Genomic DNA, 24,284 nt, shown 5'->3' with positions numbered 1-24,284 from the left:
CACTAAACTTCTGTTCATTTTGCCTAAACTACATTATCAGTCTCACAGTTGCGTCCCCATCTCTAAACCAGAGTAAGCAGTATAAATTTATTTCAGTATGCTAATTTTATCTTAATATAATCTTAATAATACTGTAATGTTACCATAATAAACATATGGTATTGAATGATTTTAAAAAATTCATTAGTAAGTACCATCTTAATTTCAGGACCACTGTCGGAACCTTTTAAAACCTTTTACTGCCATTTTACAAATGAGGAAGCTGAGTTTTTTTTTATATGGAACACTTCACAAGTTTGCATGTCATCCTTGTCCAAGGGCCATGCTAATCTTCTCTGTATGGTTCCAGTTTCAGTATATGGACTGCTGAAGCGAACACAGGAAGTTGAGATTTAATAAAGATAAGTAATTCACTTAGTGTTAATTAAAAGACTTGGTTATTTCAATAAAAAAGAGGGGTAATGAAATAGTTGTTTAAAACTTTTTTAAAATGTAAACTTTATTAGCTAAAACTCTTGGAATGACTTTTTATCATGGGGTCTGCATTATAAATTAAGAATTGCCAGAGAGGGACAAACTCAACAAAGTATAAGCATGTAAAAAGAACATTTTTTTAAAAAGCTTCTGTGGAAAAGTATGAGAGCGGAAATATTTTCTGTAAAATGAGTAGACAAAACCTAACAATTTGCCAAAGTAAAAAACAAAAAGAACCTGTCATCATCAGCTACGACAGTATTTCATAAATTGATAGTTCAATATATTAAGCTCAACTAATGCATTCTAGCTTTTACTTAATGCTAAAAAAGACAATACTCTGTACACAACTGCTATGAAAAATAAATTTATAGACTTTTAAAATTCAATGTTTTATATATATTCACTTACATTCAAAATGCATCTTGTTTACATTTTTGTTTTTAATTTACTTGCTCAACTGTACTAATAATTTTGAAATTGTATCATACAGAGTAACATGTTTATTTGCATGTAAATGTCAAATATGCACACGATAAGTGTGGTTGGCAGTCTCTAAGAGCTTTCTACCTTTCAAGTAGTCATTGTACTTGAAATTTTTGCAGTAATAGAGCAATATTATTGCCTATTAGGCAGTATTTGTATGCATTACAGATAAACGAGGTGACTAGTACAACACTCAAATCTCTTGTCTAAGCAGAATGTTTACTTTTTGTATATATTAGCTTTCACCTTTTCATTTTACATGACATCATGTTCACATTTAATATATGCTAATCTTTGCTGTTGTTCACAAGATTTACTGTTTATGAGAATGTTCAAACATTCAAATTATGCCTCAAATACTATTACTGAAATAAATATTAATCAAAATTACACCAATTACAAGGGGGGAAGTTACTGGACACTCATTATTTGTCTGCTAATCCTAGACATTGGAAAAGTAATATAAGAGACCAAAATCCTACACAGATACAGTATTGAAATTAAATCACATCTAATGGAGATTATCCTTATCTGAAAGTTTACAATGCTCCCCTAGAATTTTTTCATTCAATATGTGTAATGGTTGATTTTTACATCAACTTGACGAGGCCACAGTATACCCAGTTATTTGGTCATATGGTATTCTGGTGTTTATGTGAGGGTAGTTTTGGATGAGATTAACATTTAAGTCAATAAACTGAGTAAAGCAGATTGTCCTCCATAATGTGAGTGGGCTTTATCCAATCAGTTGAAGGCCTGAATAGAACAAAAAGTTGACCCTGCCCCCAAGTAAGGAAGACTGTTCTCGCCTAATGGCCATTGAATTGAGACATTGGCTCCTCCTGGTTCTATAGCAGCCTGCTGGTCATCAGACTTGAACTGGGCCATCAGCTGTTTAGGTTTTAGACTTAACAGCCTCCATAATTATGTGAGCAAATTCCTTGTAACAAATCTCCTTATAAGTATATATATAGCATATATGTATAAAATTTCCTATTGGTTCTGTTTCTCAGGAGAAATCTGACTAATACAACATGGAATATTGAGGCAGCACTTGTTGGTGACTTATATTAAAGCCCTAGTACATATAAGATTCTCTACAAGGAAATATACATCTGTCATGTCAACAATTCCTGAATAAAAGTAGCAAATAAGAATTTAAGCTGATATAAACATCAAATTTATTAATAACATATTCATTCTATTGGACAAAATATGTAATCATTTTAATTTGTGTTTTTCAAACTGTGGGTTGCTACCTCTTGGGTGATACTAAAGTTTTCCAAATGGAAATTAGAATAAGTAGACTGAGATTGAATAGAAAACATCAGAGTGCATCCATAGGGGTAAAGATAAACATTATTTTGGAAACTCTTATTTCTGAGGCAGAACAGCATGTGTTTACATGTATGGACACTGGGACTCAAACTGCCTAGTTTTCAATCCTGGTGCTGGTACTTAGTAGCATAAACTTGGACAAGTTTGTTAACCACTCAGTGCTTCACTTTCCTCATCTACAGAATAGAAATAAGGCCTATTTTGATGGGACTTTTGTGCTGATTAACTCAATAATGTATGTACAGCCATATAGGTACTGAGTATTGAGAATTATCATGCATGCCTATATCAGGTTGTCATAAAAATACATTTTTACTGTAGATTGAGATTTAAGAGTTTGAAAGCTACTGATTTAGAAGAATTTTTTAACAAAGCACATCACATTTGGTACCTGTTTTTTAACCTCTATAAAGTTTTCTATTCATAGTAGTGCCTATTTTCCTATTTGGTATTAAACACAGTTTAGTTCATTTTAATTAATAACTTTAATTTACAGAAAATTTGCCCTTATTTGACAGTCTGTGAACACAAATATCATTAATGAGGTAAATAGTGAGCTATAACATACTTTTATTAATAAGTGGCTCATGTTAGGTAGTCATATCAACAAGTAAGTCCTTCTCTTTTCTCACTCCCTTACATAAATCCAAAGAGTGTCAGGAATTTGTTTTTATTTTGTAGAGACACAGACTATCCTCTGGCCTAAACAACCCAATAGAAGTCATGGAATAACCAAAGAGACCAAAGTAGTGGTTAAGTTAGGAATTCAGGTCAGAGTTCTTGATCTCACAGGCTCCACCCTCTCAGAGCTAGAAGTTCTTATGAGAAGCAGATTGCTGATAGGGTCAATGATCCAATGCAGTGATTCATCCAAAAGAACTCTGGCCAGAAACTTTCCAGTTGTGTGGTATCATACCAACACTTTACATAGACAAGTATCAAAGTCTTTCCCTAAGGTTTTTTTTTTTTTTTTTTTTTTTACTTTCTATAAGCCTTAGCTTTCACTTTTGGTGTTATTTACCATTATGGTCACATTCGGTTTACACTAATTAGTACTGTTATTCATAAACACTAGTATGTGTATATGTAACATTAGTTTCTGTAAAAGTCATTCATTCATTCAACAAATATTGAGGGCCTTAAATAAAAACTTGGTACTGTATTAGGTTATAGAGGTATAATGGTGAGCAGGAGGAATAAAAAGCATACTCCTGCCTTTACAGAGCTTACAGTCTAGTGGAATAGAGTCATTAAACAATCACACACACACACACAAACATGCATAAGATTGCAAGACAGCCTCCTTGATAGGCTTCAGCTATAACTGGCACCCTTTATTGACCATACCTGCATCAAGAAAGCAATTTTAGAATCATCTTCATAATCAGCTTCTGTAAAGTAGAGCTGTTGAAGTAAACATTTGTACTTCAAAAATGATTCTCGTTTTTGAGCCTCATTCTCAAGGCTAATGCAGTTACGACACCGGTATATGCGGCGTGAGGTGGATGATACAGAAAACTCTGTAGAAGGCAAATAAAGCTGGCAACTGTGGCAAAAGTAAATCTTTTTATAAAATTTCAATGGGTCTTGAGGGACCTAAATAGTAAAATAAATAAAGAAATAAATAAGCCAGGCCAGGCCAAATATGATCCCAACCAATAGACGCATCAAGGGCTAACTTATCTTAGAATGAGATTAAAAAAAAACAGTTGGCTAATTTCCAAAATTATATTTTCCCTTAACTTCTTATTCTATAGAAAATCTAAATTTCAAGCAGTATTTATTCATCCAGCCAAAATATTGAAAATCTGTTATTCATCAATTCTTAGACATTTGTTGTAAAACTACTTAGAAAATTAATTGACTGAAAAAATAGTAGGAAGAGGCTTTTTACTGTTAAGAAAAGTTTAGATTTTTTTCAGTTCTACATTAGTTATTCCTATAGGCAATAGCTAGATTCACATATAAGTAAAAACCCACTAAGCCAATTGTTCTTCTCGTTTAATTTATCTTCAAAATAAATTTGGATTAGTTCAAATGATTAATTTTCCAAGTTTGAAATTCTATGTCTAAAGCAATAGACAGAGAGTAATTCTACCAATAACATAATCAATCCAATCATTCACTATGGGCTAAAAATTCACTATTCACTATGGGCATGAATGAATGAGTGAATTGTGAACATCTCAACACAAACTGAATCAAGATGTATATAAGCCAGTCTTTCCTAATTTATGGTACATCAGTACCTCTGGCTTCCATGAAAGTAAAGATCAAGCAGCAACAGAGTTTGCATGTGATATATAAGACTTTCAAAAAATATTTTTATAAAGAAGGAAATAGACATCAATGTTGTATAAATTTTTTCTCTTACTCAATGTGGATTTAAAATATTTACCATTATAATCCCTTCCAATGTTTTACTTTGTTCTGAACATCTGTTACCTTTCTGCACCTTCCCTTCTACTCTGCCTTACTTTTCCTAAACGCTCCATCTTCCGAAGGGTAATATTCTTTAAAAACTTCATTGTCCCTTGTCTTGTAATCTTGGGAGATAAGACAATATGTAAATTTAAAAGGTAGTCAAATCTTCGAGAGAAAAGAAGAGTGATCTGGGGTACATGATCAAAGATCCAGAAGACAACTTATCTGGTTTATTTTCTTATTCTGAGATTTACACATTTTGTTTATCTTAAATGATTATTTTATCTTCATGCCTCCTATGCATTAAATTAGCAAATATATCAGTCAACCTCATGAAAACACGTTAGCACACCCCTCCATTATAGATGGAGCATTTATTATAATGCCATGGAAAGATATTCTCTACCCATCTGAAATTGTGCAAGAAAAAAAAAACTCATTCTCATTATGATTATGATGACAGAGGGCTCCATTTAAGCTGCAGAATTTAACTCTATGCATTCTCCAGAGTACACTGGGTACTTCATGCTGGCCTACTCCCAAAAAGTGGTTGTGGGGGTAGTGGTGTTCCTTCAAATTCTTCTCCCACTATGCAAACTAAAAATGTGCAAATGAGCCATTCCTTTTTAAAGCCAGTAACTTTTAAATCCAGCCAGTAGTTTAAGATATTAAAGAGTATATTCCCCCCAAAAAAGAAGTAGAGGATAATCCATAGGTATGTCCTAGATTCAAGAACAAACTTTAAACCCTGTATCTTAATTAATATATTTATCACATACTGCAGGCAGAAATGCAACATGGTGCAGTCAGTTTGGAAAAAAAATGTTTAGTAGTCTCTTTTTAAAGTAAACATGCATTTACCATGTGATTCAATATGCCACTTTCTAGGAATTTACCCCAAAACAATCAATTTACCCAAAAACTCATATCTAGTACTTATAATGACTTTATTCATAAAAGACCAAAACTCTAAACAATCCAAATGTCCTACAACTGTGAATGGATTTTTAAAGATCTCTTGTATATCCAGATATTGGAATATTTTTCAGCTATAAAAACAAACCACTGACACACCCAAAAACACGGGTGAATCTCAAATGCAATACGTTAAGTGAAAGAAGTCAGTCTCAAAAGACCACATATAGTATGATTCCATTTATATGACCTTCTGAAATAGATAAAACTATAAAAATAAAATACATATCAGTGTTTGCCAAGGATCGGGAAGTTAGGGAAAGGGCTGACTACAAAGTGGCAGCATGAGAGAATTCTGGGGGATGATAGGACCATTTCTTATTTTGACTGTGCTACTGGTTATATGACTCTATACATTTTTCAGAACTTACCAAAAAGAGTACATGTTAACAAAGGTAAAATTTAAACATAAATAAAATGATATAACATTATGTAAAGTTGTAGAAACTCTATCAATTGTATTACTCCAAATATAAACTGAGTAAGTCTACAGAGAAAGAAGGTGGCTCAGACAAATGAAACACTGGTTTGAATAAGAAATAATATAATGGGAACTTTTTCCTCTTGGGCTTTTGTTATATTTTAATATTCTTTTTGCAATACAATCAGGTTTTAAAAAGTCAATTTGAAAAATATAAAAATTAAACAATATTTATTCTTCTAGAAGTCTTGACTAAATATGAGATTTTGTTTTTTCAAAAAAACTAAAGATGTTTAGTCAGCTTTTTAAGTAAATTTTAACTGAATATAATCATTGAAATAAAACTATAATTCTCTGATAGCATTCTCCACTCCAAGAGTTTTACTAATAGTGTTTTAAATAGCTCTGCACAGTAAGAAGGCAATGAAAATTCCCACAGAAGCCTAACGACATTGGAGTTGGAGAAGATAGTGTAATTCAAATACATTACATTTGAAGTTCTCTCAGAAGATCCATATGGATCTGTTCAGTAATAACTATAACTATGTGATAAGTGTTTTAAGGAACACAGACAAGGTATAACATAGAATCTCAGAAAAAAAACAATTTAACTCCCTGTGATGCCTCATGAAGGAGAAGAGATGAGAGTTGAGTCTTAGAAAATGAAGAGGAATTGGCTGGGTAAATAGTGCATAGCATTCCAGGGGAAACCAACAGTATGTACAAAGCCATGGAGGTGTGAAAAATCATAATATATTCAACATAATGCAATATTCAGTTGGAAAGTTGGTGAAGATATTAGGAAATAATTGAAAGTTGGAAATACACGAAGTCAAGTGAGTAAGTGTAGTTTACCAACATACAAAATAATCATTCAAAGGAGATACCACCAATAAGATGGTATTCCACGTGGACTCCAAGGAAAGTGTTAAAGCAAAACTTGAATATACTTCAATTTACTATACCACATCTTAGGATTTTGAAAAAGGAATATAGAGAAAGAAGTAGAATACCTTAAGGTATTTTGCAACTTCAGGATTAAACAGAGGTGTTTTGATATAATGAAAAAAGAGTGTCGCAATTCTTTTTCTGAGTCCTTCAAGGTTATGATGTTTGACTCCTCTCATCATAAGGTCAACCTCTCTGTCAATCAATTCTAGAATTTCCTGAGTTAGTTTACATTCATGTTCCTACACAAAACACAAAAATATATGGTATAAAATTTTACAAATCACTAAGTTCATTTTCAAATTGCCACCGAAATAAACCAAAATCTACATTCCAAAAGAAATGAAGCATTGCCAATAGGAGTATAAATTGGCAAAACTAATTTGGAAAAAAATCGGTATATCCAACACACTAGAGTTAAATATATGCATAATCTATGACCCAGGAATTCTACTCTTAGGTGCTTTAAAGACATGTGCATGTAGAGCTCTACTGTTCATATTAACTGAAAATTAGAAACAGCCAATTGTCCATAAATAAATTGATTACATTAATAAATTATGGCTTATTTATACAATAAATTATCTAATATATGGAAATAAATGAACTATAGCTATAGTTCATTTTTTGTTGTATATATAGCTATACACAACAAAAACTTCAATCTTACAAATTAATTTTAAGCAAAATACTGAAGATACAAAATAACAGATATAGTACAATTCTGTCAAATAAAATTCAAGAATAAGCAACACTAAATCATATTATTTAAATATTTATACAGAGGTGGTAAAACTATGAAGAAAAATCAAGAAAATGACTACCATGAAAGTCCGTATGATAAGTTACTTCTAGGAGATGACAGGAGGAATTGTAATTCGAAGGGAAAAAGAGGACACCAGAAACGTTGGCAACATCCTGTTTAATATTTGTTAAACTGTACGTATATATTTTATTCACTTTTCTGCCTATTTATTATAGGTCACAATATTTTTTATAAAGTAATATAAATGAGTGTGGTTGGATGAAAAATCCACAAGTAATAAAGTGATTAATGTAGAAGTATTTATTAGGTCCTCCAATTGCCCAAGGGAAAACTGGAAGATACACAGCTTGAATGAAGGAGTCAGAAGATAAAGTCATTAATTGTAAAATAATGCTCTTCTGTACTTTGTACTACATGGTTGGTAAGGCTAATATGAGAGTCTGCATCAGTGGTCCTTTACCCTGGAGGCACTTTAGAAGGACCTCATGGAGATTTTTAAAAATTTTAATATTGTCCTCATACCTGAGGAGCTAATTTAACTGCTCTGAAGTGGGGCCTAGGTTTATACTCATTTATGCTCATATTCATTCATGCTGTCCCTCTTGCAGGCTCTCCAGGTGATTCTAATATGTACTGAGGTTTAAAATTCACTGGTCTGTATTAGTAACTACCATCAAAATAACACCTATTATTTATTGAGGCCCCCCTCTTTGTAAGGCACTATATTAAGTTTTTATGTTTATATATGTGTGTGTATATATATCTACATACATGTAGATACACACATACATATTCTCAAAGTAACTAATTTTACAAATGACAAAACTGATTTTCATAAGAAATATTAACTTATTTTAAGGTTGTGCAGCTAATAAATGAAGAGTCAGAATTTGAGTTGTGCTTAAAGACTTTAACCCTCCATCAAAATATTTTCAAGTACATGTATACATGAATATTTCATACTAAACATAGTAAGATATGCATGATTTGCCTTTTATGAGTCCATCCTTTGGCCTTTATAATTACTGGTCCTAATTATGTCAGGATTTATATTGTATTCCCTATGCACTCTCTTTTTGCCAATCTGGTCTTTTCAGTGCCCTCTGTAAGTATCATGTTTATTTCCTACCTCCGGACCTACTGCTTCTCCCTCCCTCCCTATCTCTATCTTTCAAGGTTGGTCACTATGCAAACATCTTTGAAAAGGTAGTCCAGAAAAAAGGCAGTCAATGTCTCTGCTGGTAAGAAATGCAAGATATCTATGGAGATCTCCCAGGAAGAACCATTTACCCAATTATTTACTGTGTTTTAAGAGTTTTGTGTGCCTTGGAGGACAGACACACAAACTCATCAACAGAAAGAGTGTTCTTTACAGTTAGGAGTAAAGAAACCTACACAGGATATCAAAATGTTATGCTTATGAAATTCTCAGGTTTGTAATCATGTAGCTCACTTAGACAGACCTAAATATGGCCGGCAGTTTTCAGTTGTTATAGATAGTGAACCACTGATTTTCACTACAATATCTATGCCTGTATGTTCTGGCAATCTGGGCCATATTGATTACCAAAACAGACTGACCATGCAGTTATCTAATCCATTGCTTATGTATAAACTTTAGTTAATACAGATGATCACTCAGAAACAACCTATATTTCTGTGCTATACTGAACAAGCATCTGCCAAGTGTTTTATTAACTTGAGAACTCAAAAGCACAATTCAGAACCCAAATACTTTTTACCTGTATTGCCCACTTATTATATAAGCTTATATTAAATATTAAGCTTACATTATGGTCAGGATAAATTAAATAAAATAATGTAAATTATTTAATTTGGGCTATAAAACGCAAGAGCTATACCAATGGTCCTAATAACAGTAGCGTTTCCCCCTTTAATTAGAAATATAGAAAACATATTCATTGTAATGAAAGTTCGAGTGTGTTGCCCAGATCAGCCCTACTTCAGCACTGAAGGAGACTCTCAGTGGCAAGTTGTGGTAGCTGACAGCCCTCCACTGAGCCTCTCTCTGAGCATTCCCTGTGCTGAAGAGAGCCATCTTGCCTAAAGATAGACAGTTACCATCAGCTGAAAACAAACTGCCTCATCTAAGGTCATGTTTCTTCTCAGGGACATCCTGAATCAAATGACTAATTGCTGTGGCAGTATAAAGACCCAGGATCCTGTGAGAGTCTGGGGTATGTGAAAACAAAAACTAAATCAAGTCTTGGCCCTACTGGGTTCAAAGGGCCACCCAGTATTCATTTCCCTAGTCCATGAATATATAACTGGAATAGAATACTTGATAGTTGGCACAGCCTCACTACCCTTGATTTCTTGACCTGTGGAGTAAGAGCTATCATGATGAGGAAAACCAAGTGGAAGCCCCTGAAACTGCCCTAGCCTGGGAACAAAGGAGGTGAAAGTAAAAATGGCCCCACTTACTACTTGGGAAATTTTTGCTTCCTGCCATAACTCTGGACTCTTTAAGTTTACAGGTCCTAATTTCTGGAGGAAAAATTCTTCTAATGTAAGACATAGTGCAAGTTCTATTACACTCCGAGCTACAACTAATGCCTAAACTCTGCAGGCCAAGAGACCTGTGGGCAAGGCAAGTGTTTCCTTAGTTATAGAGGTAACTGACTCTGATCTTCAAAAGCAATGGTGCAGTTATTACCCAACAGGGACAGAGAAGAATATGTTTGGCACCCAGGTAGTGGGCATTTCTTGGTATATCTTTTTCCTGATTTTGACAGTAAATGGAAGTCTGGTAGCCTCAGCCTGAGAAAAGCATAGTGACCTGTGGTTCAGACCTCTCAAGCTGCAAGTCACTCCAAAAAGTAGACCAACTGGACCAGTCAAGGTGCTAGTTCAGGGAAAAGGAAATCTAAAATAGATAGTAGAGGAAGGAAACAGTGAGTATCTCCTGTGGCCTTAAAGCCAATGACTACACTATGGGCTGCAGTTTTTCTTATTAACCTTGCTTTGGGGCCTATCTAAATCTGCAGGAGCTAATCCTAAAACCTACAACGTGAAGTTGATGTAGGCAACAGTATGGGTATTCTCCCCATCCTGGTAGATTGTTGGCTGACAACTCTCAAGTGAGGCTCTTTCTGAGAATTGCTCTCTAAAAAAGAAAGTTATCTCATCCAAAGTCATGCCCTTCTGGCGGCAGCCCATCCAATAAATGGTCAAAGTGGGAGTAAACTGTCCTGCCTCAATTCAGGACAACTCTGGATGGCCTTTCCAGTTTCAGAATTCCCCGTGACACTGGCTGAAGTCATTGTTGAGAATCCATCACAATTTAACTTCTCTATCCTGCCAATTCTGATTTCTCTACTGCCTCACAGGAATTATCCTGATAGCACTCTCCAACAAACTTCCTGAATATAAAACCCATCTCGGGGGGGCGGAGCAAGATGGCCGAATAGGAACAGCTCCAGTCTCCAACTCCCAGCGCGAGCGACACAGAGGACCGGTGATTTCTGCATTTTCAACTGAGGTACTGGGGTCATCTCTCTAGGGAGTGCCGGACAATCGGTGCGGGTCAGCTGCTGCAGCCTGACCAGCGTGAGCTGAAGCAGGGCGAGGCATCGCCTCACCTGGAAGCGCAAGGGGGAAGGAAATCCCTTTTCCTAGCCAGGGGAACTGAGACACACAACACCTGGAAAATCGGGTAACTCCCACCCCAATACTGCGCTTTAAGGAAACAGGCACACCAGGAGAATATATCCCACACCTGGCCGGGAGGGTCCCACGCCCACGGAGCCTCCCTCACTGCTAACACAGCCGTCTGCGGCGATCTATCCGCAAGGCAGCAGCGAGGCTGGGGGAGGGGCGCCCGCCATTGCTGAGGCTTAAGTAGGTAAACAAAGCCGCTGGGAAGCTCGAACTGGGTGGAGCTCACAGCAGCTCAAGGAAGCCTGCCTGTCTCTGTAGACGCTACCGCTGCGGACAGCACACAGCTGCAGTCCATTAGGGGAAAGAGCGGGGCCGCTGCAGACCGAACGACTCTGTCTGACAGCTTTGGGGAGAGCCGTGGATCTCCAACGCGGAGGTTGAGATCTGAGAACGGACAGACTGCCTGCTCAGGTGGGTCCCTGACCCCTGAGTAGCCTAGCTGGGAGACATCCCCCACTAGGGGCAGTCTGATACCCCACACCTCACAGGGTGGCGTCACCCCTGAGAGGAAACTTCCAAAGAAAGAATCAGACAGGTACACTCGCTGTTCAGCATATTCTATCTTCGGCAACCTCTGCTGCTGATACCCAGGCAAACAGGGTCTGGAGTGGACCTCAAGCAATCTCTAACAGACCAACAGACAGTCCTTCTGACTGTCAGACGGAAAACTATCAAACAGGAAGGACACCTATACCAAAACCCCATCAGTACGTCACCATCATCAAAGTCCAGAGACAGATAAAACCACAAAGATGGGGAAGAAGAAGCAGGGCAGAAAAGCTGGAAATTCAAAAAATAAGAGCGCATCTCCCCCTGCAAAGGAGCGCAGCCCACCGCCAGCAACGGATCAAAGCTGGTCAGAGAATGACTTTGACGAGATGAGAGAAGAAGGCTTCAGTCCATCAAACCTCTCAGAGCTAAAGGAGGAATTACGTACCCAGCGCAAAGAAACTAAAAATCTTGAAAAAAAAGTGGAAGAATTGACAGCTAGACTAATTAATGCAGAGAAGATCATAAACGAAATGACAGAGATGAAACCATGACACGAGAAATACGTGACAAATGCACAAGCTTCGGTAACCGACTCGATCAACTGGAGGAAAGAGTATCAGCGATTGAGGATCAAATGAAAATGAATGAAGCGAGAAGAGAAACCAAAAGAAAAAAGAAGAAAAAGAAATGAACAAAGCCTGCAAGAAGTATGGGATTATGTAAAAAGACCAAATCTACGTCTGATTGGGGTGCCTGAAAGTGAGGGGGAAAATGGAACCAAGTTGGAAAACACTCTTCAGGATATCATCCAGGAGAACTTCCCCAACCTAGTAGGGCAGGCCAACATTCAAATTCAGGAAATACAGAGAACGCCACAAAGATACTCCTCCAGAAGAGCAACTCCAAGACACATAATTGCCAGATTCACCAAAGTGAAATGAAGGAAAAAATCTTAAGGGCAGCCAGAGAGAAAGGTCGGGTTACCCACAAAGGGAAGCCCATCAGAATAACAGCAGACCTCTCGGCAGAAACTCTACAAGCCAGAGAGAGAGTGGGGGCCAATATTCAACGTTCTTAAAGAAAAGAATTTTCAACCGAGAATTTCATATCCAGCCAAACTAAGCTTCATCAGTGAAGGAGAAATAAAATCCTTTACAGATAAGCAAATGCTTAGAGATTTTGTCACCACCAGGCCTGCCTTACAAGAGACCCTGAAGGAAGCCCTAAACATGGAAAGGAACAACCGGTACCAGCCATTGCAAAAACATGCCAAAATGTAAAGACCATCGAGGCTAGGAAGAAACTGCATCAACTAACGAGCAAAATAACCAGTTAATATCATAATGACAGGATCAAGTTCACACATAACAATATTAACCTTAAATGTCAATGGACTAAATGCTCCAATTAAAAGACACAGACTGGCAAACTGGATAAAGAGTCAAGACCCATCAGTCTGCTGTATTCAGGAGACCCATCTCACATGCAGAGACATACATAGGCTCAAAATAAAGGGATGGAGGAAGATCTACCAAGCAAATGGAGCAAAAGAGAAAAAAAAAACGCATGCATCAGATCAAACAGAAAACATTTAAACCATCAAAGATCAAAAGAGACAAAGAAGGCCATTACATAATGGTAAAGGGATCAATTCAACAGGAAGAGCTAACTCTCCTAAATATATATGCACCCAATACAGGAGCACCCAGATTCATAAAGCAAGTCCTTAGAGACTTGCAAAGAGACTTAGACTCCCATACAATAATAATGGGAGACTTCAACACTCCACTGTCAACATTAGACAGATCAACGAGACAGAAAGTTAACAAGGATATCCAGGAATTGAACTCATCTCTGCACCAAGCGGACCTAATAGACATCTATAGAACTCTCCACCCCAAATCAACAGAATATACATTCTTCTCAGCACCACATCGCACTTATTCCAAAATTGACCACATAATTGGAAGTAAAGCACTCCTCAGCAAATGTACAAGAACAGAAATTATAACAAACTGTCTCTCAGACCACAGTGCAATCAAACTAGAACTCAGGACTAAGAAACTCAATCAAAACCGCTCAACTACATGGAAACTGAACAACCTGCTCCTGAATGACTACTGGGTACATAACGAAATGAAGGCAGAAATAAAGATGTTCTTTGAAACCAATGAGAACAAAGATACAACATACCAGAATCTCTGGGACACATTTAAAGCAGTGTGTAGAGGGAAATTTATAGCACTAAATGCCCACAAGAGAAAGCAGGAGAGATCTAAAATTGACACTCTAACATCACAATTAAAAGAACTAGAGAGGCAAGAGCAAACACATTCAAAAGCTAGCAGAAGGCAAGAAATAACTAAGATCAGAGCAGACTGAAGGAGATAGAGACACAAAAAACCCTCCAAAAAATCAATGAATCCAGGAGTTGGTTTTTTGAAAAGATCAACAAAATTGACAGACCGCTAGCTAGACTAATAAAGAAGAAAAGAGAGAAGAATCAAATAGACGCAATAAAAAATGATAAAGGGGATATCACCACCGACCCCACAGAAATACAAACAACCATCAGAGAATACTATAAATGCCTCTATGCAAATCAACTAGAAAATCTAGAAGAAATGGATAATTTCCTGGACACTTACACTCTCCCAAGACTAAACCAGGAAGAAATGAATCCCTGAATAGACCAATAGCAGGCTCTGAAATTGAGGCAACAATTAATAGCCTACCCACCAAAAAAAGTCCAGGACCAGATGGATTCACAGCTGAATTCTACCAGAGGTACAAGGAGGAGCTGGTACCATTCCTTCTGAAACTATTTCAATCAATAGAAAAAGAGGGAATCCTCCCTAACTCTTTTTATGAGGCCAACATCATCCTGATACCAAAGCCTGGCAGAGACACAACAAAAAAAGAGAATTTTAGACCAATATCCCTGATGAACATCGATGCAAAAATCCTCAATAAAATACTGGCAAACCGGATTCAGCAGCACATCAAAAAGCTTATCCACCATGATCAAGTGGGCTTCATCCCTGGGATGCAAGGCTGGTTCAACATTCGCAAATCAATAAACGTAATCCAGCATATAAACAGAACCAAAGACAAGAACCACATAATTATCTCAATAGATGCAGAAAAGGCTTTTGACAAAATTCAACAGCCCTTTATGCTAAAAACGCTCAATAAATTTGGTATTGATGGAACATACCTCAAAATAATAAGAGCTATTTATGACAAACCCACAGCTAATATCATACTGAATGGGCAAAAACTGGAAAAATTCCCTTTGAAAACTGGCACAAGACAGGGATGCCCTCTCTCACCACTCCTATTCAACATAGTGTTGGAAGTTCTGGCTAGGGCAATCAGGCAAGAGAAAGAAATCAAGGGTATCCAGTTAGGAAAAGAAGAAGTCAATTGTCCCTGTTTGCAGATGACATGATTGTATATTAGAAAACCCCATCGTCTCAGCCCAAAATCTCCTTAAGCTGATAAGCAACTTCAGCAAAGTCTCAGGATACAAAATTAATGTGCAAAAATCACAAGCATTCTTATACACCAGTAACAGACAAGCAGAGAGCCAAATCAGGAATGAACTTCCATTCACAATTGCTTCAAAGAGAATAAAATACCTAGGAATCCAGCTTACAAGGGATGTAAAGGACCTCTTCAAGGAGAACTACAAACCACTGCTCAGTGAAATCAAAGAGGACACAAACAAATGGAAGAACATACCATGCTCATGGATAGGAAGAATCAATATCGTGAAAATGGCCATACTGCCCAAGGTGATTTATAGATTCAATGCCATCCCCATCAAGCTACCAATGACTTTCTTCACAGAATTGGAAAAAACTGCTTTAAAGTTCATATGGAACCAAAAAAGAGCCCGCATTGCCAAGACAATCCTAAGTCAAAAGGACAAAGCTGGAGGCGTCACGCTACCTGACTTCAAACTATACTACAAGGCTACAGTAACCAAAACAGCATGGTACTGGTACCACAACAGAGATATAGACCAATGGAACAGAACAGAGTCCTCAGAAATAATACCACACATCTACAGCCATCTGATCTTTGACAAACCTGAGAGAAACAAGAAATGGGGAAAGGATTCCCTATTTAATAAATGGTGCTGGGAAAATTGGCTAGCCATAAGTAGAAAGCTGAAACTGGATCCTTTCCTTACCCCTTATACGAAAATTAATTCAAGATGGATTAGAGACTTAAATGTTAGACCTAATACCATAAAAACCCTAGAAGAAAATCTAGGTAGTACCATTCAGGACATAGGCATGGGCAAGGACTTCATGTCTAAAACACCAAAAGCAACGGCAGCAAAAGCAAAAAATTGACACATGGGATCTAATTAAACTAAAGAGCTTTTGCACAGCTAAAGAAACTACCATCAGAGTGAACAGGCAACCTACAGAATGGAAAAAATTTTTGCAACCTACTCATCTGACAAAGGGCTAATATCCAGAATCTACAAAGAACTCAAACAAATATACAAGAAAAAAACAAACAACCCCATCAAAAAGTGGGGAAAGGATATGAACAGACATTTCTCAAAAGAAGACATCCATACAGCCAACAGACACATGAAAAAAGCTCATCATCACTCGCCATCAGAGAAATGCAAATCAAAACCACAATGAGATACCATCTCACACCAGTTAGAATGGCAATCATTAAGAAGTCAGGAAACAACAGGTGTTGGAGAGGATGTGGAGAAATAGGAACACTTTTACACTGTTGGTGGGATTGTAAACTAGTTCAACCATTATGGAAAACAGTATGGCGATTCCTCAAGGATCTAGAACTAGATGTACCATATGACCCAGCCATCCCACTACTGGGTATATACCCAAAGGATTATAAATTACTCTACTACAAAGACACATGCACACGTATGTTTATTGCGGCACTATTCACAATAGCAAAGACTTGGAATCAACCCAAATGTCCATCTGTGACAGACTGGATTAAGAAAATGTGGCACATATACACCATGGAATACTATGCAGCCATAAAAAAGGATGAGTTTGCATCCTTTGTAGGGACATGGATGCAGCTGGAAACCATCATTCTTAGCAAACTATCACAAGAAGAGAAAACCAAACACCGCATGTTCTCACTCATAGGTGGGAACTGAACAATGAGATCACTTGGACTCGGGAAGGGGAACATCACACACTGGGGCCTATCATGGGGAGGGGGGAGGAGGGAGGGATTGCATGGGGAGTTATACATGATATAAACGTCTGCACATGTACCCTAGAACTTAAAGTAATAAAAAAAAAAAAAACAAACAAACAAAAAAAAAAGAATTACAGGCCAGGGCGGTGGCTCAAGCTGTAATCCCAGCACTTGGGGAGGCCGAGACGGGCGGATCACAAGGTCAGGAGATCGGACCATCCTGGCTAATACGGGGAAAACCCCGTCTCTACTAAAGAATACAAAAAACTAGCGGGCACGAGGAGGGTGCCTGTAGTCCCAGTACTTGGAGGCGGAGGTAGGAGAATGGCTTAAACCTGAGAGGCGGAGCTTGCAGTGAGCGAGATCCGGCCACCGACTCCAGCCTGGGCGACAGAGCCAGACTCAGTCTCAAAAAAAAAAAAAAAAAGAATTACAGTAGCAGAAAATAAATATAAATGTTATGATTCTAATTTTAAAAAAAAAAAAAAAAAAAAAAAAAAAAAAAAAAAATAAAACCCATCTCTGAGTTTGTTTCTTGTTTCTTGGGAAAATTTGATCTGTGACATCCACTAACCTTGTTTTCATTAAAAGTAGGATTAAGAACACAGAAAATCAATAACTGATGAGAAAAAAGATAAAAATACAATGGAGCTGCTCTAAAACTGCTAAAAACCAATTTTGCACTGAAAAATGTCAAAATATGTAAATAATTGCTGTTTATGTAATGATTAATCTCATGCTATACTGCATATAGTTTCATTCATTGCATAAAGATATATTTACATTCATTATACTATATTTACATTTATTATGTATTATAACATATTTTGAGAACTTTTAGGTAAATATTAATGAATAAACCACATCCTTCCCAAATTATACCAAAACAATTCTTAATGTAAAACACTTTACTTGTTTTAGTATTTTATTAATTTTTTTTATTGATAGTGAACTCTACCCCCAAACTAAGAGAAAGTTAACATACCTTTACAGTGTGTTTAAGAGTTAAGAGCACATCCAGCCTCTCATCTTGAGAGATATTTTTCAGCATAATGCACTTATAGATATTTTGCAGCTCTCTGGCTCTGATGGTGAACTGCGTATCCATCTCAATTGTTTTGCCATTAGGGGTTCTCCATATCTTAGGAGCTGAACACTTAAAAATAATATTATGTTTATAACTATCAGTTAATTAGAAACTACAAGTAACAATTTTGCTCCTTCTACTAAAAGTTTACCTTAATATCATGTGCCTTATAACTAAAGTATCGCTAAAGCTTAATAAAATTAATTTAAGAATTTGTAGATCAGGCAAAAGTAAAATATTTTAGAAAAAAAACAAATATGAAAGAGAGTTATTCAGTGTGTAGAAGTTCATACACTTCTACAATATTCAGGATTTGCTACTAGTCTTTATGTTGAATTGTTTGAGAGATGTATGGAATTACTCCTTAACCCCCTGAGGACAATTATCTGCTTGGTTCAATTATATTGAGTGTATATAAATATGTCTTGATCCTGCCTTGCCAATTGAAGATAACTTTTGTGGAGTAATTATGACAATCCTCAATATATTTAGACTTAAAGATATACCAAAAAGGGACTCTGTGAGTTATGGTTTAATGTCCTATAAAAATACTTCTATAACAAGTTCAAAATTCTTCTCAAAACAGATGTCCATAGTGAAAGAGCTATATTGCTATCTTAGCAGTGCTGGGCTGTGGTTCCTGCCTCCCTGATGCTGGCTAAGATTCTCACTTCCTATTTCCAAATCTAGCTTGGTGCCTCCCAACCTAGCCCACCTCCTAAATGAAGGGCCAAAAATGAAGTTCACTTGCCCTGAAGCTCATCTGAGGACGCCCAGGCTAAGAATTCAGAGATTAGAGCCAGGAGGTGAAATTAGTCCTCTATCGACTCAGGAAACACAGGATAATCTTTAATGATGGTACCTCTATGTTTGCCACTGCTTCTGTTCCCTCTGACAGGAACATTCAGAGGAGATGCATTCACCCAGAAATTTCACAGTGAAAACTTACTCTCTATTAGCTCCTCTACTTTAGGGTACAAAGCTGCTCAGTTTCTTTCCCTAATGATAATTTTTCAGAAACAAGACTACGTTGATCATGACAACTCTTCAAATGTTGGATGTTTTTGTAGGTTAACTGTAGTTGCTCTAGTGTCCTTGTAGCCCAATTTATGCTGTACTTGCAACCATTTAAATCTTAGATGTGATCTAACATAAGGTTTAAATGGAAGCTGTATGTATTGGAACAGATCATCAGGAATGTGGACTAACCAAATAGAGACATTATATAAAACTGTATTAAAATGACAGCATCAGGAGGAAATTTTAGTTGTAACATCAATTTACATCTAATTTTTTATATTCACATTAGCTAAATCACATTGAGAACTGCAAAGCTACCTGGTAAAAACAACTATATTTGATATATTCTCAAAGCAATGGCATCATATTCAGATCAAAGCCAAAATGAATGTTATTCAGAGGTAGGAATCTTCGTTAGAAACTTTAGATTCTCAGCTCTAGTTTTAATCCAGTAAATGAGAAGTTGCAGCCCTATAATTAATTTATATTGTTACAGCATAAATTTAATATTAAATAATGTATTATTATCAGACTGATATAATTAAGATTGATTAAAAGCTTATAAGGAAAATAGCTCAATAATAAAATATTTTATCATTCAGTTATTATCACTTAGAAATAAAATAATTTTTAAATGCATTTAGCCTTATTTTGGGTAGGCCTCAGAGTGTTATTGAAGTCTGATGCTTATTTAAAGCTCTTTTTAAAAAGTTTTTAAAGGCTAGGTCTAAGTTTCATGTTGTAATATTCGAAAGTCTAACCAATGTCTTAATCTTTGCATACAATTTTCCTCAGGTTTGCTCTACTAAATGCAATTCTTTTTCTTCCAGTAATTTGAACAACACCTTTTGATCTGCAGGGTGGTAAATTATTTCATTTGTAATAATTCAAATATAATGAACTTTCTATGAAACACCTACTTTACCTATCACATTGTATTTTTCAGTTGATAGACGGATTTAACTCTATCTTCCCCCCAGGTTTGTAGCCCTAACAAATATAGCATAATGTGGTCAGATCTTGGTTTCCAAATATATTCTTCATCTAAGTCCTTTCCACTTTTCAATTTGGCACTTAAACCCTACCTCTTCCGTAAAGATTGCTCTAACTACTATGGTTTGAAACAATTATATCACTTGTACATGAAATCCTATTGTACTTGTAAAAACACACAAACAGAAATACACAGTGTCTCTATTTCAGTGACTAGAGGCAGTGAAATTTGGATCCAAATTGCTTTATAATTGTTTTATGTTTGCTAATTCCATTTCTCCCAAAAGAGTATGAGAAATAAATTTCTCAGCCGGGCACAGTGGCTCACACCTGTAATTTCAGCACTTTGGGAGGCCAAAGCGGGCAGATCATTTGAGGTCAGGAGTTCAGGACCAGCCTGGCCAACATGGTGATAACCCATCTCTACTAAAAACACAAAATTTAGCAGAGTGTGGTGGCACTCACCTGTAATCCCAGCTACTTGTGAGGCTGAGGCAGGAGAATTGCTTCAACCCAAAAGGTGGAAGTTGGAGTGAGCCAAGATTGCGCCACTGCACTCCAGCCTGGGCAACAGTGCAAGACCCAGAAAGAATGAAGGAAAGGAAAGGGCAAGGGCAAGGGCAAAGGCAAAGGCAAGGGCAAGAGCAAGGGCAAAGGCAAAGGCAAGGAAAGGAAAGGAAAGAAGAAAGGAAGGAAAGACAGAAAGGAAAGACAGAAAGGAAAGAAAGAAGGAAGGAAGGAAGAAAGGAGAGAGGGAGGGAGGGAGGAAAGAAATTTCTCATGTAGTTCTATATATCTCAGTGTCTACAGTACTCTTTATTCATTCAACAAATATTTACTGTGTTTACTATACATTAATCAATGTATTAGGCACTGAGTAGATAAAATACTATCCTGGTTTCAAGAACTCTCAAATCGCATGGGATGGAAGGATAAGAAAATAAGTAATTAGAAAAAAAGATGAATACGCTTGATGACTGTAGATAAATAGGTAACTGTGGGTTACTATGAAGCACTTAACTGGTAAAAAGGAAGTATCTAAGATGGAATCTGAAGAATAACTAGGAGTTAGCCAGATTAAGGGGAACTGAGTGATACAATCAAAGAATCCTAGATTTGAAGTTCAAGTTCCCTAGAGTTGGCACTGAAAAGATATTAAAAAATCTGTTCAGCAAAGCTGTTTTTATACTTAGATGTATTTCTGCCAACACAGATAACTTGATCTTCAAGCCTAGGCTTTTTTGATTTCAGGGTTTAAGGTGTTTTCTACTCTGACACAGGAAAAATGCCAACTTTGCTTATTTCTCTTCCCTATTTCCTTTTTTCTTTGAAAGCTTTGGCTGTGATAAGAGATATACAACAATCATGTGCTTAAATTGCTTCAGAAAATAGGAACATAATAAATTCCATTTAGCTGCCAACAAATGAGACAGCACAGACCCTGGAAGAGAGAAACAGAAGAACAGCAGGAAGACACATTTCAGGGAAAGGAAGGTGGAGAAATAACAAGAACCTTGAGAGCAGCAGGCTTCCACAAAAAAGAAGAAATGACTGCACTAGGAGAGTAGATATTTTCTTCCTCCTAAATTGAATCTCAAGCCCCTAAGGACACAAATTAAGAATAGCCCTAACTCCCCACAGAAGCTACTGTATAGTGATCAACTTTTCTTTTACACAGCACAGGGGTTTTGCTCAGCTATAGCAGCGCCTTTACTTCATGCAGTGTTCAGAAAGAGGCAGTGGCATTTTCCTGCCCCACTAACTGTTAGCTACCTGGGTATGGAGAAAAAGCATTGAAAAGACACAGCTAATGTGGACTGCAGTTTTTTAAGCCTGTGATTGTGAATAGTGTACAAATCAACGGGCATCAAATAAATAAATGGCCTTGACTCAAGGAAAAATATCTTACAGAAATTCAAATGGTCTCTTTACACAGTTTGGGTAAATAACACTCAAAGATATATTAGAAACCAGCTGATGATTTTTGATTCAAACTTTTTAACCTGAATTTCTTCACCTCTGTCAAGCTCTCTGAGTTTTCTTGTTTTTTTGTTTTTTGCTTTTCTGACGGAGTCTCACTCTGTTGCCCAGGCTGGAGTGCAATGGTGCAATCTAGGCTCACTGCAGCTTCCACCTCCCAGGTTCAAGTGATTCTCCTGCCTCAGCCTCCCAAGTAGCTAGGATTACAGGCACCCACCACAACACCTGGGTAATCTTTTTTTTTTTTTTTTTTTTTGTATTTTTAGTAGAGACGTGGTTTCACCATGTTAGTTGGGCTGGTCTCAAACTCCTGACCTTGTGATCCACCTGCCTCGGCCTCCCAAAGTTCTTGGATTACAGGCATGAGCCACCATGCCCAGCCAAGTTTTTAATATTTGATACCCTGTGGAAGTCAATGCTTGGTGGGTTAAAATTACTAATTATATAATGCTTTTAAAAATCTTTAGAGTTAGCCTTTTATTATGAATGAGGACTTAGTATACAGTCTATTATAATCTATTAGTTCAATGCTTTGACTGGACAAATTTAAGACTGTATCACTCATTATTCAGAGACATTCTATGTTCAGGACAAAAGAATTAAAAATAAAATATTGGTTCAATAAATCACACAGTATTTGGACTCAAAAAAGTGAAACTGAAACTAAAATATAAAATTGTATTCTCCAAAGTTATTTCCAAATTAAAGGAAAGTAAATGTTTCTCTGGATGTATCTGTATATTGTGGTGTTAAATGTAGATCTTCAAATTCACATATGGCACTGGTTGTTTGTTAATTTTGACATGCAAAAAAACTCTGACCTTGTCTACTGTCAGGGATTAATTATAAGCTATCTTTTCTTAAAAATTAAAAACTTCAGAATAATAAGTTACTTCATTCAAGTTTTATGAAATCTACACTGACTCCTCCTGAATATTAGAGATAATACTAGGCTTGGAGTGGGGGAGATTGACAAGCATAGAGAAAAACAGACATTTTATAAGTATTCACATCAGAAGAATAAAATTTATCTTGTCTTCTTAGTATAGCATCATATACAAAAAGGTGATTTAAATGATTCTGAATGAGAGTAGCAGTGAGTTTTTAATTTACTATAGCAGGCTAAAAGCAGGCCAGAAGTCACTGTTAGTCAATATTTTTAAACACTGGACTAATTAGGCTATGTGAACTGACTGGGAGTTGTCATCAAGTATAACTGATCCATATTGTGGTGTGTTCTTCCTGTCCTAATACAAGTCTTTAGTCAAAACTGAAAGAAAATCCCATTGTATAAACTAAAATGTCAACTTCCTTCGAATTTAGCCTGGAGATTGACGAGATTAACTGGTTTATCAGCTGGGGTAACTGTGGGTTTAGAATTCCAATTCTAAACCATGTCACCTACAAAATGCCTTTGCCTTGATTTCTACGAATTCTTGTGGCTAACTTCATCCTTCCCTCAATTCTCTGCCTTTCACCTTTGTGTGTTACCCTGTATCCATCTGGACAGGGAGCCCAACTTATTTATCTGGTTTGCTCTCCCTTTCCAAAAATAAAATTATGTTGCATTTAATATTTCCTTTATTTAGTCATATAACTAAAGAAGTCACAAAAAGTCACACTGTACACCCACTGCCTTCCAACTGCCTCCTCACTTTACCTTATCTATTTCCCTCTAGGACAACTCTTGAAAACCTCCATTTTCCTGGAATAGAACAATTCTTCCTGGACTCAGGATCCTTCAGGGTCTCAAATTCCACCCCAATAGCTTATCAAAGTATTTACAAAAAAAACAAAAACAAAAAATAGATCTTCCTTCCTCCTAGGAATTCTGATAAACAGAATTTTTAAATTTCTCCATTTCACTTTATTTTTTTCTTTTTGGTGAGGTTTACATGAAAACCTTCTTAGAGTGCCACACCTCATGAGAAAGGGTAGTGGTCATCAACTGACTCTGGAATCACTTTCCTATGTTGGGTCTTGATCCATTT

The 24,284-nt window shown here is 36.6% G+C and overlaps 1 protein-coding gene and 1 non-coding gene across 5 annotated transcripts in view; both read right to left on the bottom strand.

The window, feature by feature from the left end:
* IQUB (IQ motif and ubiquitin domain containing) overlaps window positions 1-24,284 on the bottom strand; it is a 94,737-nt gene that overhangs the window by 6,703 nt on the left and 63,750 nt on the right. For 2 of the 4 annotated variants that reach the window (XM_033192236.1, XM_033192237.1), the window contains 3 exons: window positions 18,199-18,369; window positions 7,132-7,308; window positions 3,646-3,894 (listed from right to left, as the gene is read on the bottom strand). In XM_033192236.1, coding sequence (XP_033048127.1) covers window positions 3,646-3,894; window positions 7,132-7,308; window positions 18,199-18,369 — 597 coding nt within the window. The remainder of the gene's footprint in view (window positions 1-3,645; window positions 3,895-7,131; window positions 7,309-18,198; window positions 18,370-24,284) is intronic. The other 2 variants (XM_033192238.1, XM_033192239.1) reach the window with 2 other exon arrangements.
* On the bottom strand, window positions 273-377 carry LOC117073795. The gene has a single exon (XR_004433363.1). It is a non-coding gene; the product is annotated as a U6 spliceosomal RNA (small nuclear RNA).

This window comes from Trachypithecus francoisi, unplaced genomic scaffold, assembly GCF_009764315.1.
Source record: "Trachypithecus francoisi isolate TF-2019V2 unplaced genomic scaffold, Tfra_2.0 Lachesis_group4, whole genome shotgun sequence".
Lineage (NCBI taxonomy): Eukaryota > Metazoa > Chordata > Mammalia > Primates > Cercopithecidae > Trachypithecus > Trachypithecus francoisi.
The sequence above is the reverse complement of the archived record's forward strand: the minus strand, read 5'-3'. Positions and strand labels throughout refer to the sequence as shown.